A 16225-nucleotide genomic window follows, 5' to 3' on the forward strand; every position below is an offset into this window, starting at 1 on the left:
TTTTTGAGATGGAGTCTTGCTCTGTCACCCAGACTGGAGAGCAGTGGCATGATCTCGGCTCACTGCAACCTCTGCCTCCCAGGTTCAAGCAATTCACCTGCCTAAAGTCTCCCGAGTAGTTGGGATTACAAGCGCCCACCACCATGCCTGGCTAATTTTTGTACTTTTAGTAGAGATAGGGTTTCACCATGCTGTCCAGGCTGGTCTTGGACTCCTGACCTCAGGTGATCTGCCCGCCTTGGCCTCCCAAAGTGCTGGGGTTACAGGCATGAGCCACTGCACCTGGTTAAAAAGTGCTTTTCTAAGTGTATCAGTTGTTCAAAGGTTATAAATGGTGAAGTTCTATGTTTATCATATGTGCTATCTAAGCATCCACAGATGCAAATCTTTCACCTATATGAACAACAGCTAATTCATAACCTTATTTATGCAGAACACAGTAGAGAATAAGAAAGTGAACAGAAGAGGCTGTCCTGCAGCCCAAATAGTTGTTTCAAAGTCCCTTACCTGAAGCAAAGGAAACAGTCAGCAGAATGAAAAGGCAGCCTATGGAATGGGAAAAAATATTTGGAAACAATATATTTGATAAGGGATTAGTTACCAAAATATGTATCAGATAACTCCTACAACTCAGTAGCCAAAAACTAATAATAATAACTGTATTAGTCCATTTTTCATGCTGCTGATAAAGACATACCCAATACTGGGCAATTTACAAAAGGAAGAGGTTTTTTTTTTCCTTTTTTATTTCTTTTTTTTTCTTTTTTTTTTTTTTTGAGACAGAGTTTCACTCTTATTGCCCTCCCGAACTCCCAACCTCAGGTGATCCACCCGCCTTGGCCTCCCAAAGTGCTGGGATTACAGGTGTGAGCCACTGTGTCCGACTGTATTTTTATTTTTCGAGACAGGAGTCTTACTATGTTGCCCAGACTGGTTTTGGACTACTGGCCTCAAGCAATCCTCCTGACTCAGTCTGCCTTCCCAACAAGGAAGAGGTTTATTTGGACTTACAGTTCCACATGGCTGAGGAAGCCTCACAGTCATGGCAGAAGGCAAGGAAGAGCAAGTTACGTCTTAAGATGGATGGCAGCAGGCAAAGAGAGAGAGTTTGTGCAGGGGAACTCCTCTTTTTAAAACCATCACATCTTGTGAGACTTAATTCATTATCATGAGAACAGGATGGGAAAGACTTGCTCCCATGATTCAGTTACCTCCCACAACACATGGGAATTCAAGATGAGATTTGGGTGGGGACACAGCCAAACCATATCAATGACCCAACTGAAAAATGGAAGAAAATGCCAGGTTCAGTGGCTCACATCTGTAATCCCCACACTTTGGGAGGCTGAGGCGGGCAGATCACGAGGTCAGAAGTTCGAGACCAGCCTGACCAACATGGTGAAACCCCATCTCTACTAAAAATACAAAAATAAGCTGGGCGTGGTGGCGCACGCCTGTAATCCCAACTACTTGGGAGGCAGAAGCAAGATTGCGCCACTGCACTCTGGCCTGGGTGAAAAAGCGAGACAGCGTCTCAGAAAAAAAAAAAGGAAAGAAAAATGGAAGAAAACGTCTGAATAGACATTTCTCCAAAGAGGACATACAAATGATCAACAGGTGTATGTTCAATGTCACTGGTAATCATCAGGGAAATGCAAATCAAAATAAGAGTAATCACCTCACACCTATCAGGGTGGCTATTATCAAAAAACAAAAGAGCTAGTCCTGGTGAGGATGTGGAGAAAAGAGAACCCTTGTCCACTGTTGATGGGGATGCAAAATGGTGCATCTCCTATGAAAAACAATATGGAGATTCCTCAAAAAATTAAAAATAGAATTGCTACAGAATGGATTGCTGAATAAATCCAGGAATCCCAGCTCTGGATATTATCCAAAGGAGTTGGAATCAGAATCTTGAAGAGGCTAGGTGCAGTGGCTCACATCTGTAATGCCAACACTTTGGGAAGCGAAGGCAGGAGGATCCCTTGAGGGAAGGACTTTGAAACCAGCCTGGTTCACATAGTGAGAGCTCATCTCTACAAAAGAAAAATTAAAAAACTAGCCAGCTTGGTGACACATACCTTTAGACCCAGCTATTGAGGAGGCTGAGACAGGAGGATCGTTTGAGCCTAGGAGTTTGAGGCTGCAGTGAGCCATGATCATGTCACTGCATTTCTCCATTCTGGGTGACAGAGCCAGATCCTGTCTCAAAAAAAAAAAAAAAAAAAAAAAAATCTCGAAAAGAGATGAATGGGTAAAGATTATATAATACATACCCCAAATGGAATATTATCCAGTCTTTTTTTTTTTTTTTTTTTTTTTTGAGATAGAGTTTCACTCTTCTTGCCTGGGCTGGAGTGCAGTGGCACAATTTCAGCTTACCGCAACCTCTGCCTCCCAGGTTCAAGTGATTCTCCTGCCTTAAGCCTCCCAAGTAGCTGGCATTACAATTGTGTGCAACCACGCCCGGCTAATTTTCTATTTTTAGTAGACACAGGGTTTCACCATGTTGGTCAGACTGGTCTCAAACTCCTGACCTCAAGTGATCCGCCCACCTCGACCTCCCAAAGTACTGGGATTACAGGCGTGAGCCACCACGCCCAGCTATTCAGTCTTGAGAAAGAAGGAAATTCTGCAGTATGCAACAACATAGATGAACCTTGAGGATATAATGGTGGTTGCCAGGGGCTAGGGGAAAGTGAAAATGAGGAGTTGCTAATCAATGGGCATAAAGTTTCAGTTAAGCAAGATGAATAGATCCTAGAGATATGCTGGGCAACATAGTACCTATAGTTAGCCACACTTTATTGTTCACTTAAAAATATGTTAAGAGGTTAGGTCTCATTTTAAGTGTTCTTACCATGATAAAATAAAAAATTTTTTTAGAAAGTCCCTCACCTGAAGCTTCTGTACTTTTAGTATTATGGGAACTCCTGACATTTTAAGACGTGTTTACTGGCTGAGCACAGTGGTTCACATCTGTAATCCTAGCACTTTGGGAGGCCAAGGCAGGCAGATTTCTTGACCCCAGGAGTTCAAGACTAGCCTGGGGCACATGGTAAACCCTCATCTCTACAAAATACAAAAATTAGCTATTGGAGAGACTGGAACTATAGGCATGTGCCACCATACCTGGCTAATTTTTCTTATTTTTTTTATCAAGATTGGGTATCCCTATGTTGCCCAGGCTGGTCTCAAACTCCTGGGCTCAAGGGATCCTCCCACCTCGGCCTCTTAAAGTGCTGGGATTATAGGCGTGAGCCACTGCACCCAGCCTTCTTTCCAATCTGTATACATTTTATTTCCTTTCTTTATCTTACTGGATTAGCTAGGACTTCCAGTACAACACTGATGAGGAATGGTGAGATGCAACATCCTTGTCTTGTTCCTGATCTTAGTGGGAAAATGTCTAGTTTCTCGTGATTAAATGTGATGTTAGATGTAGAGTTTTGCAGACATTCTTTACCAAGTTGAGGAAGTTCCCTTTCTATTCCTAGTTTGTGGGGGTTTTATTATGAATGGTTGTTAGATATTGTCTAATGCTTTTTCTGCATATGTTGATATGATTATATTATTTTTCTTCTTTAGACCGGTGATGTGATAGATTACATGCATTGATTTTCAGTGTTAAACCACTGTAGCCTCACATACCTAGGATAAATCCTGCATGGTTGTGGTGTTTACTTTTTTTTTATACATTGTTGTATTCTGTTTGGTAATATTTTGTTGAGTATTTTTGCATATATGTTCATGATAAATTTTCTGTAGCTTTCCTTTCTTGTAATGTCTTTGGTTTTAGTATTAGCATAGTGTTATCCTTGTAGCATGAGTTAAAAGTGTTCCCTGTGCTTCTATTTTCTGGAAGAGGTTATATATTTCTTTCTTAAATTTTTGGTAGAATTCATCAGTGACGTCATCCAGGCCCGGTGCTTCTGTTTTAGAAGGTTACATATTATTGATTTAATTCCCTTAGTATCCATAAGCCTGTTCATATTATCTGTTCCTTCTTGTGTGTGTTTTGATAGAGTGTGCCTTATAAGAAATTGGTTCATTTCATCTAAGTTATCAATTTTAAGGGCATAAAGCAGTTTTTAATGCCTTTGCTACTCTTTCTTCCTGTGCCTATACACTCAACAAAAGTGAAACAAACCCATTACCACCTGTTCAATGGAGCCAGAACGCCCCAGTTTTCTGAACTGTATCTTATATCTCTTGTTGTAGTTATTTTCTTTCTTTTTTTTTTTAAAGACGGACTCTCGCTCTGTTGCCAGGCTGGAGTGCAGTGGCGCGATCTTGGCTCACTACAACCTCTGCCTCCCAGGTTCAAACATTTCTCCTGCCTCAGCCTCCCAAGCAGCTGGGACTACAGGCACCCGCCACCATGCCCGGCTACTCTTTGTATTTTTAGTAGAGATGGAGTTTCACCATGTTGGCCAGATGGTCTTGATCTCTTGACCTTATGATCCGCCCACGTTGGCCTCCCAAAGTGCTGGGATTACAGGAGTGAGCCACCACACCCGGCCACCAGTTATTTACTCTCTTTTTTTTTTTTTTTTTTAATGTTTTTATTTTTCTTTAGAGACAGTGTCTTACTCTGTTGCCCAGGCCTGGAGTACATTGACATGATCTCAGTTCACTGCAACCTTGGCCTCCTGGGCTCAGCCTCCCAAGTCGCTGGGGCTACAGGCTGTACCACCACGCCCAGCTAATTATTTTCTTTTTTTATAGAGATGGGGTTTCACCATGTTGCCCAGGCTGGTCTGCAATTCCTGGGCTCAAGCAATTCTCCTACTTTGACCTCCCAAAATGCTGGGATTACAGGCATGAGCCATTGTGCCTGGCTGTATTTTCTATTGTAACTATTTCCTACTATACATCTCCACTCTACTCTTACTATACATTTCCACTCCACTCCACTCTACTGTACTCTGAACCTCTTATAAACATAGACTCTTTCTTACTCATCTTCATATCTCCCTGTCACCTAGCATGTAGTAGATACTCAATAAATATTTGAGTAATTTGAATTCACATGATGAAGTTTAATAGAATTTACACATTAAGTAAATAACATGAAGGAATAAAATTTCAGCCACTCTGGATGCTCAGCTTTATTGGCTTTGTATTTAGTAATTACTGACGGAGCACCAACTACCATCTGAACAGAAGAAACAGTTAAATACCAGAAAGCATAAAATGGTTATAATGATATTACTAATATTTGAGAGTGTACTCTGTGTCATTGTGTATACTGGTACTTACTATATACCATGTAAAGGCTTTTATATATGTTTTCATTTAATCTTCACAACAACCATGTGAAATAAGTGGTAGTATCTGTATTTTGCAAGCAAAGCAAATCACATAGAAGTTAAGTTTCTTACCCATTGTCAGTATGACTAAATGAAGGCACTTAAATACAAACAGCAATGCCCAGACTTTTAGACAGTATGCTATACTGCTATGTGACTATGCTGATTAAAGGGCGGGGAAAATCACTAGTGTTATAAGAAACCGTCTTAGGGTGTAACTATTTCTGTGTAAGAGGTATCATGTCATTGCTTTGGAAAAGACATAATACTTTGTGATAATATGGAGTGTTTTAAGAGTATATACAAGAGGACTACCTAGGGAAGGAAAAAAATGTATACGTAAGTTAAAGCACTGCCCTGCGTATCAGCATTTTAGTAACAATGTAGTGATGGCCTTTTTTTTTTTTAAAGAGACAAGGTCTCACTATGTTGCCCAGGCTAAAATGCAGTGGTTAGTCACTGCATTCTAGTGGGCTCAGTCAGAGCACACTACAGCCTCAAACTCCTGGCCTCAAGTGATGCTCCTCAAGTGACTACAGACGTGCACCACCACGCCAAGGCTCAGTGATGGCTGTTTTCCACAACAGTCTAGCATAGTGATTAAGAGCAGAGGCACTGGTAGCTTGAGTTCAGTTCCTAGCACTGCCTCCTAATAGCTTTGTGGTCTCTGGCAAATTACTTAAGCTTTTTCTTCATCTATTAAATGGGGATAAAAATAATACCTACCTTTTAGGGTCATTGTGAGGATTTGAATGAGTTGGCACACGTAAGGTACTTAGAATAGTTCTTTATAAGATGTCATGGTTAGGATCACAGACTTGGGAGACAGAGTAGTATGGTGGTAAGTTAACAGTTTCTAACTTAAATTTCCTGGCACAGTATAAGAGGTATAAAAGTATGATTGCTATTATTTATAGAATTTGAGAAATCATATTTCTGTACTTTTATAAAATTTCCAGTGTGATTTCAAAAGAGAACAACCAGAAACCATCTTTTCTAGCAAACAGAATCTTAGATAATGTTTCTTTTTTTTTTTTTTTGACGGAGTCTCACTCTGTCGCCAGGCTGGAGTGCCGTGGCATGATCTCGGCTCACTGCAGCCTCCGCCTCCCAGGTTCAAGCGATTCTTCTGCCTCAGCCTCCTGAGTAGCTGGGACTACAGGTATGCGCCACCACGCCTAGCTAATTTTTGTATTTTTAGTAGAGACGGGGTTTCATCATGTTTTCCAGGATGGTCTTGATCTCTTGACCCCGTGATCCACCCGCGTCAGCCTCCCAAAGTGCTGGGATTACAGGCAGGAGCCACTGTGCCCGGCCTCTCCAAAACATTCTTAAAACTCAGCCAGCAGTGGCAATGTGCGCCTATAGAACCAGCTACTTGGGGGAGAATCACTTGAGCCCAGGGAGTTGAGGCAGCAGTGAGCTGTGATCATGCACTCCATCCTGGGTGACAGAATGAGACTCTGTCTCAAAAATAAACAAATAAATCACTATAAATAAAGTCTTCAGTGGGAAATATTCTGAAGTGTGCAAAGGAGCAAAAATGCAATTGTTGCTGATGCATTATCCCCTTTAGTTCAAGAGTGTTTTCTGTTACCAAAAAATGTGTAGTAATCCCTTTTAAAGCCATTTTGAACCCTTTAAAAATAACACATTTTGGCCAGGAGCGATGGCTCACACCTGTAATCCCAGTACTTTGGGTGGCCAAGACAGGCATATCACGGAAGCCCAGGAGTTTGAGACCAGCCTGGGTAACATGGTGAAATCCCATCTCTACAAAAAATTAGCTGGACATGGTGGTGCAAGCCTGTAGTCCCAGCTACTTGGGGGTCTGAAGTGGGAAGACTGGTTGAGCCCTGGAGGTTACAACTGTAGTGAGCTGAAATTGCGCCACTACACTCCAGCCTGCGTGACAGAGAGGGACCTTGTCTCAAAAAAACCTCAAAAAACAAAGAAAACACCACACATTTTTTACTCCAGACCAGTGGTTTTTAAACTGGAGAGATTTTGCACCTAGACACATTTGGCAATGTGAAGAGATGTTTTTGGTTATTATAACACTGGGGATTGGGGATGGGCCAGGGATGAGGATCCTACTTGTTGTATCTCATGGGTAAAGGCCAAGGATACTATTAAACGTCTGCAACAGTGATCCCCAACTTTTTTGGCACCAGCGACTGGTTTTGTGGAAGACAGTTTTTCCATGGACCTGTGGGGGGAAAGGGGAGATGATTTTGGGATGATTCAAGCACATTATATTTATTTGCACTTTATTTCTATTATTATTACATTGTAATGTATAATGAAATAGTTATACAGCTCACCATAATGTCGAATTAGTGGGAACCCTAAGCTTGTTTTCCTGCAACTAGATGGTCCCATCTGGGGGCAATGGGAAACAGCAACAGATCATGAGGCATTAGAGTCTCATAAGGAGCATGCAACCTAGATCCCTTGGATATTCAGTTCACAGATTCATGCTCCTATGGGAATCTAATGCCACCACTGATCTGACAGGAGGCAGAGCTCAGGTGGTAATGTGAGCGATGGGAGTGACAGTAAGTACAGATGAAGCTTTGCTTGCTCACCTGTCACTCACCACCTGCTGTGCGACCTGGTTCCTGACAGGCTATGGGCCTAGGGGTTGGGGATCCCAATCTCCAAGGCACAGGACACCTCAAACAGCAAAGCCTTATTCATTTCTAAATGTTAGTAGAGCTGAAGTTGAGAAAACCCTGCTCTGAACTAAAAAGGGGTTAATGACTTCCCCAGGGTTATATTAACTTAGAAGAGGGCCTGAACTACAGACATGCACATAGCATCTAAGTTCAATATCCTTAACTAGAACAAAATAAGTAAATTTTTGGAGACCTAATAGTTAATAGTGCCTGTTTTTCTTTATCTTATTTAGGGTTTGTGAAACAGGATCTGATAATCAACCTCTTAGTAATAATCAACAATCAAATTGTGAATATTTTGTTGATAGCCTTTTTGAGGAAGCTCAGAAAGTTGGTTCCAAATGCGTGTCTCCCACTGAACAGAAAAAACAGGTAAATAAATGTCTATTACTTTTGTTTTTCTTCCAGTGTTTCTAAATATATGGATCTATTAGAGGGTCCCTAAGGTCAAAATTGTTTTGTTTGTCTGAGACAAGGTCTTTCTCTGTCACCAAGACTGGAGTGCAGTGGCTCAATCCGATCTTGGCCCACGGCAGCCTCAAGCTCCTGGGTTCAAGCAGTCCTCCTGCCTCGGCCTTCTTGGGTAGTCTGGAGCTCAGGCACACACCACCATGCCCAGCTAATTGTTTTATTCTTTTGTAGAGATTGGGTCTTGCTTTGTTGCCCAGGCTGGTCTCAAATTCCTGGGCTCAAGTAGTTCTCCCACCTTGGTTTCCCAAAGTGCTGGGATTATAGGTATGAGGCCAAAACTGTTTTCATAATAGATATTATTTCCCTTTTTCACTATGTTCACAAGCTAGGGACACCTATAATCCCAGCACTTTAGGAGGCTGAGGCAGAAGGATCACTTGAGCCTAGGAGTTAAAAACCAGTCTGGGCAATAAAGCAAGACCCATCTCTACAAAAGAATAAAAAAATTAACTGGGCATGGTGGCATGTGCCTATAGTCCCAGCTTCTTGTGAGGCTGAGTTGGGAGGATTGCTTGAGCTCAGGAGTTTGAGGCTGCAATGAGCCATGACCACACCACTGTACTCCAGCCTGGGTGACAGAGTGAGACCCTGTCTGGTAAGGTAAGGGTAGGTAAGGTAAAAAACTAACTGTTCATTTTGCACTGATATTGCAAAAGTAGTGGTGGGTAAAACTGCAACACCTTAGCAGGAATCAAGGCAGTGGCAACAAACTGCTGGCAGTTACAGGTTAACATCCCAAATCCACCGAATCCAAAAATCCAAATGCTTCAAAATCCAAAATTTTTTTAGTGCTGACATAATGCTCAAAGGAGATGCTCATTGGGGGCGTTTCAGATTTTGAGTTTAGAATTTGGAAAGCTCAACCAGCAAATATTTCAGAATCTGAAATTCAAAACCCTTCTGGTCCCAAGCATTTCAGATAAGGGATATTCAACCTGTACTTTATTCTTTGCGTATACTTCCAAGGGGGAAAAAGAACTGATTTTAATTAAGAATGTCCTTGATGAAGCAGTAGAATTTATAAATTTTGTATCTCAGCCAGGCGTGGTGGCTCACGCCTGTAATCCCAGCACTTTGGAAGGCTGAGGCGGGCAGATCATGAGGTCAGGAGTTCAAGATCAGCCTAATCAACATGATGAAACCCTGTCTCTACTAAAAGTACAAAAATTAACCGGGCATGGTGGCGCATGCCTATAGTCCCAGCTGCTCAGGAGGCTGAGGCAGGAGAATTGCGTGAACTTGGGAGGTGGAGATTGCAGTGAGCTGAGATTGCACCACTGCACTCCAGCCTGGGCAACAGGGCTAGACTCGGTCTCAAAATAAATAAATAAATTAATTAATTAATTAATTATGTATCTCAAACCTTGAATACACATCTTAATAGTCTGTGTGACAAAATGTGAACTATAAAGTATTTCTACAATATACAGAAGTGTCTCAAGGAAAGGTGCAGTTATTTGAGATCAACAAACTGTCTGCTTTTTTATGGCATATTGTTTCTGCAAGAAAGAATGGTTTACATACAGACTGTGGATATTCCAACTTGCTCTGTCACCCAGGCTGGAGTGCAATGGCATGATCTCAGCTCATTGCAACCTCCGCCTCCCAGGTTCAAGCAATTCTTCTGCCTCAGCCTCCCTAGTAGCTGGGATTATAGGTGCGCACCACCATGCCTGGCTAATGATTTGTGTTTTTAGTAGAGATGGGGTTTCACCATGTTAGTAAGGTTGGTCTCAAATTCCTGACCTTGTGATCTGCCTACCTTGACCTCCCAAAGTTCTGGGATTACAGGCGTAAGCCACCACACCTGGCCTAGCAGATATTTTCTTTTTTTTTTTTTTTTGAGACAGAGTCTCGTTCTGTCACCCAAGCTGGAGTGCAGTGGTGCGACCTCGGCTCACTGCAAGCTCCACCTTCCAGGTTCACACCATTCTCCTGCCTCAGCCTCCCAAGTAGCTGGGACTATGGGCGCCCGCCACCACACCTGGCTAATTTTTTGTATTTTTAGTAGAGACAGGGTTTCACAGTGTTAGTCAGGATGGTCTCGCTCTCCTGACCTTGCAATCCACCTGCCTTGGCCTCCCAAAGTGCTGGGATTACAGGTGTGAGCCACCGCGTCTGACTTTTTTTTTATTTTTTTATCATTTTTTTTTATTTTTTGAGATAGAGTCTTGCTCTGTCACCCAGGGTGGAGTGCAGTGGCACAATTGGCTCACTGCAACCTCCACCTCCTGGGTTCAAGCCATTCTCCTGCTTCAGCCTCCCCAGTGGCTGGGATTACAGGCATGCACCACCTTGCCTGGCTAATTTTTACATTTTCGTAGAGATGGGGTTTCACCATGTTGGACAGGCTGGTCTCAAACTCCTGACCTCATGATCCACCCGCCTCAGCCTTCCAAAGTACTGGGATTACAGGCATGAGCCACCGTGCCCGGCCCTGCCTGGTAGATAGTTTCTAATAATGAATGAATTGAGCCTGACACTTCAAGGAAAGCAACTTATAGTAGCTGTTGAAAATGATAAATTTTTATTTAACCAACTTTTTTTTTGAGACGGAGTCGCGCTCTGTCGCCCAGGCTGGAGTGCAGTAGTGTGATCTCGGCTAACTGCAAGCTTCGCCTCCCGGGTTCACGCCATTCTCCTGCCTCAGCCTCCCCAGTAGCTGGGACTACAGGTCCCGCCACCACGCCTGGTTAATTTTTTTGTATTTTTAGTAGAGACAGGGTTTCACTGTGTTAACCAGGATGGTCTCAATCTCTTGACCTTATGATCTGCCCTCCTCGGCCTCCCAAAGTTCTGGGATTACAGGCATGAGCCACCACGCCTGGCCTTAACCAACTTCTTAAGTGAAAATAACACTTTTAGAAAATTGCCCCTATAGGCTGTGCTTGGTGGCTCACGCCTGTAATCCCACCACTTTGGGAGGCCAAGGTGGGTGAATCACTTGAGGCCAGGAGTTCAAGACCAGCCTGGCTAACATGGCGAAACTCTTTCTCTACTAAAAAATACAAAAAATTAGCTGGGCTTGGTGATGCACACCTGTAATCTCAGCTACTCAGGAGGTTAAGGCATGAGAATCGCTTGAACCTGGGAGGCAGAGGTTGCAGTGAGCCAAAACCGTGCCACTGCTCTCTAGCCTGAGTAACACAGCAAGACTGTCTCAAAAAAAAAAAAAGAAAAGAAAAAGAAAGCCACCATACCTTGACAGTTTCTCAAAACTTAAGGAATTTCCTAGTAAGATTAGTGTCATTTTGATACATATAAATTTTATTATATAATTAAATGTGTCAGCAGTTGGAAGATCTGCATAATTAAGAAAACAGTATTTTCCAAATGACCAATATATGATGTTATAAAGCAATGCATGAGTAAAAGAGCCAAAGAATCACATATGCTAAAAGATTTTAATGTAACAAGTATATGAAAAGATGGTTGGTAAGTTTCAGATTCCACATTCAGATTCTCAACTAACTTTTGAGATACTACTACTACTTATTTAAATTTTGATGAAGTGTCAAAGAATATCCTGGGAAGGCTATTAAAATACTTCTTTTCCTAACTGCGTAACTGTAAGAGGTTTGGTTTTTTAAAAAAACATTTCAATCAAAATAACACGTCAAAGCAGACTGCGAGCGGTACCAATTATGAGACCCCAGCTGATTTTTTGACTTGAGACATTTAAAAAAGTATTTATGAAAAATCCCTTCACTCTGATTTGGTTTTTAAATTAAAACTTAATCTATTAGTTGTAAAAGGCTTATGTTGAAAAGTAGCAGGCTTGTTACTCCTTGGCCCTAGCATCTACCTTCTTTTTTGTTTTTTAAGTTGGCATTTCACTCCTATTACCCAGACTGGAGTGCAATGGTGCGATCTTGTCTCACCGCAGCTTCCGCCTCCCAGGTTCAAGCGATTCTCCTACCTCAGCCTGGGATTACAGGCATGCACCACCACGCCTGGCTAATTTGTATTTTTAGTAGAGACGGGGTTTCTCCGTGTTGGTCAGGCTGGTGTTGAACTCCTGACTTCAGGTGATCCACCTGCCTTGGCCTCCCAAAGTGCTGGGATTACAGGTGTGAGCCACTGCATCCGGTCACATCTACTTTCCAGAGGCAACAAGTTATAACTCTTAGGTATTTCTACTGACACGAGCTTTCTGTTTCTGATAATATGCTAATAGTGATAGTTCTTGATTTTTCAGATTTTTGAATTATGTATTCACTTTGTATTATAGATAATAAGGATTTAGCTCTTTTTCTACCTTCCCCCTCTCCCCAAATCACCTCTTCCCATTCTTCTAACATAGTTATGTTACAATTGGGGATTAAATCAATTGTTATTTGTATCTGTAAAAGTATAAATACCATACAACTGTACAGCATAAGCGAGAGCCACCATGCCTGGCCCACCAGTTAAAATTTTTCTAAGAGAAGACTGTGGTGAAACCCTCCTTCCTTCAGTGGACTGGTTGTCCACTGGGGGAACTCTACTGCTCTTGCTCTAGAATCTATAATCCTGAGTATTCTTCTCTCTCCTGATCACTCAATTCTGTACCTCGCCCAACATCACCTCCCCCTTATATTTTAATGTTTATGAAGCCAATTGTATTAGTCCATTTTTACGCTGCCGATAAAGACATACCCGAGACTGGGAAGAAAGGAAGTTTAATTTGACTTACAGTTCCACATGGCTGGGGAAGTCTCATGATCATGGCACCAGCAGCAGAAAATGAGCAAGAAGCAAAAGTGGAAACTCCTGATAAACCCTCCAGATCTTGTGAGACTTACTCACTATCACAAGAATTGCATGGGAAAGATGGGCCCCCATGATTTAATTATCTCCCCCTTGGTCCCTCCCACAACACATGGGAATTCTGGGAGATACAATTCAACTTGAGATTTTGGTGGGGACACAGCCAAACCATATCAGTGATTTTAATTTTTTGTAGAAACTGGGTCTTGCTATGTTGCCAGGGCTGGTGTCCAACTCCTAGGCTCAAGCAGTCCTGCCTTGGCCTCCCAAAGTGCTGGGATTACAGGAGTGAACCACCCCACCCAGCTTGAATAGTGATAGAAGAAATTTTCAAAGAACTTTCAATCCTACTACATTTTATTAACATGATGCATTTTGTTTGCTACTGTTTTGCAGGTAGATGTAAATATAAAATTATGGAAAAACGGATTCACCGTCAACGATGATTTCAGAAGTTATTCCGATGGTGCCAGTCAGCAGTTTTTGAACTCCATCAAAAAGGGGTGAGTAGCCAGGTGTGGTGGCTCAAGCCTGTAATCCCAAAACTTTGGCAGGCTGTGGCGAGAGGATTGCTTGAGCTCAGGAGTTCAAGGCCAGCCTGGGTAGTAACATAGCCAGACCTTATCTCTACTTAAAAAAAAATTACCCAGCCAGCCCAGCTACTCAGGATTGCTTGCACTTGGGAGATTGAGGCTACACTGAGACATGCTTGCACCCTGCACTCCAGCCTGGGCAACAGCACGAAGCCCTGTCTCCAACAAAAAAAAAGGAGGGGGGATGGGGGGCAGCGGGCATGGTGGCTCGTACCTGTGATCCCAGCACTTTGGGAGGCCGAGGTGGGCAGATCACCTGAGGTTGGGAGTTCCAGACCAGCCTGACCAACATGGAGAAACCTCATCTCTACTAAAAATACAAAATTAGCCAAGTGTGGTGGCACATGCCTGTTATCCCAGCTACTCGGGAGGCTGACGCAGGAGAATGGCTGGAATCTAAGAGGCAGAGGTTGCAGTGAGCCGAGATTGCACCATTGCACTCCAGCCTGGGCAACAAGGGCAAAACTCCATCTCAAAAACAAAACAAAACAAAACAAGGTGGGGTAAGTAATCTTTGTAATAGGAAGATACTTTAGGCATTTTTTTGTGTGTGTGTGAAAGAATCCATGTTAATGTTCACACACCCCCTACACATTCACAGATACACTTTTTCTTTTGTACATTCACATTTTTATAAGATGAATTTTCTTAAGAGAAACACAACTACAGGTTTTTTTTCAAGATGATGTCTTGCTCTTTCACTCAGGCTGGAGTACGGTAGCATGATCTCAGCTCAATGCAGCCTCCGCCTTGTGGGGTCAAGTGATTCTTGTGCCTCAGCCTCCCGAGTAGGTGAGATTACAGGTGCCTGCCACGGTGCCCGTCTGATTTTTATATTTTTAGTAAAGAGCAAGGTTTTACCATGTTGGCCAGGCTAGTCTCGAACTCCTGACCTCAAGTAATGATCTGCCTGCTCTGCCTCCCAAAGTGCCGAGATTACAAGCGTGAGCCACCACGCCCAGCCAACAACTATAATTTTGACGAAAGTTTAGGAACTTGAATTCTGATCAACCCAAATCTTACTTAATTTACTAAGTATTTTCTAATACCTCATTTTCTTTATTATTTAATATTTATGTTTAAATGTTTAAATATCTTTAAAGTCTTTAAAATGGTCATGGTAGAACTCTCTCTGACCCTTCTCTGGCTTGGCAGGCTGCCCGATTAATGAATAAAAATTTTAAAAGAAAAAAAATTGTTGCCGGACATGGTGGCTCACATCTGTAATCCCAGCACTTTGGGAGGCTGAGGCCAGTAGATCACAAGGTCGGGAGTTCGAGACCAGCCTGGCCAACATAGTGAAACCCCATCCCTACTAAAAATACAAAAATTAGCCGTGCATGGTGGCACGTGCCTGTTAGTCCCAGCTACTCAGGAGGCTGAGGCAGGAGAATCGCTTGAACCCGGGAGGCAGAGGCTGTGGTGAGCCGAGATCATACTACTGCACCCTGGCCTGGGCAACAGAGCCAGACTCCATCTCAAAAAAAAAAAAAAATTGTAATGTTTACTGTATATTTATGAATCTTAAGTATTATACATGCTTGGTCTAGAAAATTTTTTTAAGTATTAAGAACTCGAGGCCGGGTGCGGTGGCTCAAGCCTGTAATCCCAGCACTTTGGGAGGCTGAGGCGGGTGGATCACGAGGTCGGGAGTTCGAGACCAGCCTGGCCAACATAGTGAAACCCCATCCCTACTAAAAATACAAAAATTAGCCGTGCATGGTGGCACGTGCCTGTTAGTCCCAGCTACTCAGGAGGCTGAGGCAGGAGAATCGCTTGAACCCGGGAGGCAGAGGTTGCAGTGAGCCAAGATGGTGCCACTGCACTTCAGCCTGGGTGACAGAGCGAGACTCTGTCTCAGAAAAAAAGAACTTAAAAATCACTTATAATTTAACCACTCAGAAGTAACTATTATTAACATTTTTGTTGAATTTCATTCTATCATTTCTGTCCATAGATGCATATATATACTACATGTACATTTATTTTTAAAACAATTTTAAAATCATCATCAAATATTTCAATGTATCTGAATATTATTTTATCACAACAGTGCCCCATAATTTTTATATATACTTAAATGTTCTTGGCAACATAGAGTTTTTTGTTTTTATGTTTTTTGAGGCTGGAGTACAGTGGCATGATCATAGCTCACTGCAGCTTCAAACTCCCTATCTCAAGTGGTCCTCCTACCTCGGCCTCCCGAATAACTGGAACTGTAGGTGTGTGTCACCACGCCCAGCTAATTTTTTTTTAATTTTTAGTAGAGATGAAATCTTGCTATGTTACCCAGGCTGGTCTCAAACTCCCGAGCTCAAGCAGTCCTCCTGCCTCAACCTGCCAGAGTGCTGGGATTACCAGCATGAGCCACCATGCCCAGCCAAGTATTTTAAACTTTGCCACTATGAAAAATATTTTTGAC

General features: G+C 42.5%; 1 protein-coding gene across 1 annotated transcript in view; it reads left to right on the top strand.

Moving 5' to 3' along the window:
* UBXN2A (UBX domain protein 2A) overlaps positions 1 to 16225 on the top strand; it is a 49835-nt gene that overhangs the window by 3572 nt on the left and 30038 nt on the right. Inside the window, exons 2-3 of the mRNA XM_011950792.1 lie at positions 8224 to 8362; positions 13607 to 13713. Coding sequence (XP_011806182.1) covers positions 8224 to 8362; positions 13607 to 13713 — 246 coding nt within the window. The remainder of the gene's footprint in view (positions 1 to 8223; positions 8363 to 13606; positions 13714 to 16225) is intronic.

This window comes from Colobus angolensis, unplaced genomic scaffold (assembly GCF_000951035.1).
Source record: "Colobus angolensis palliatus isolate OR3802 unplaced genomic scaffold, Cang.pa_1.0 Scaffold109, whole genome shotgun sequence".
NCBI lineage: Eukaryota > Metazoa > Chordata > Mammalia > Primates > Cercopithecidae > Colobus > Colobus angolensis.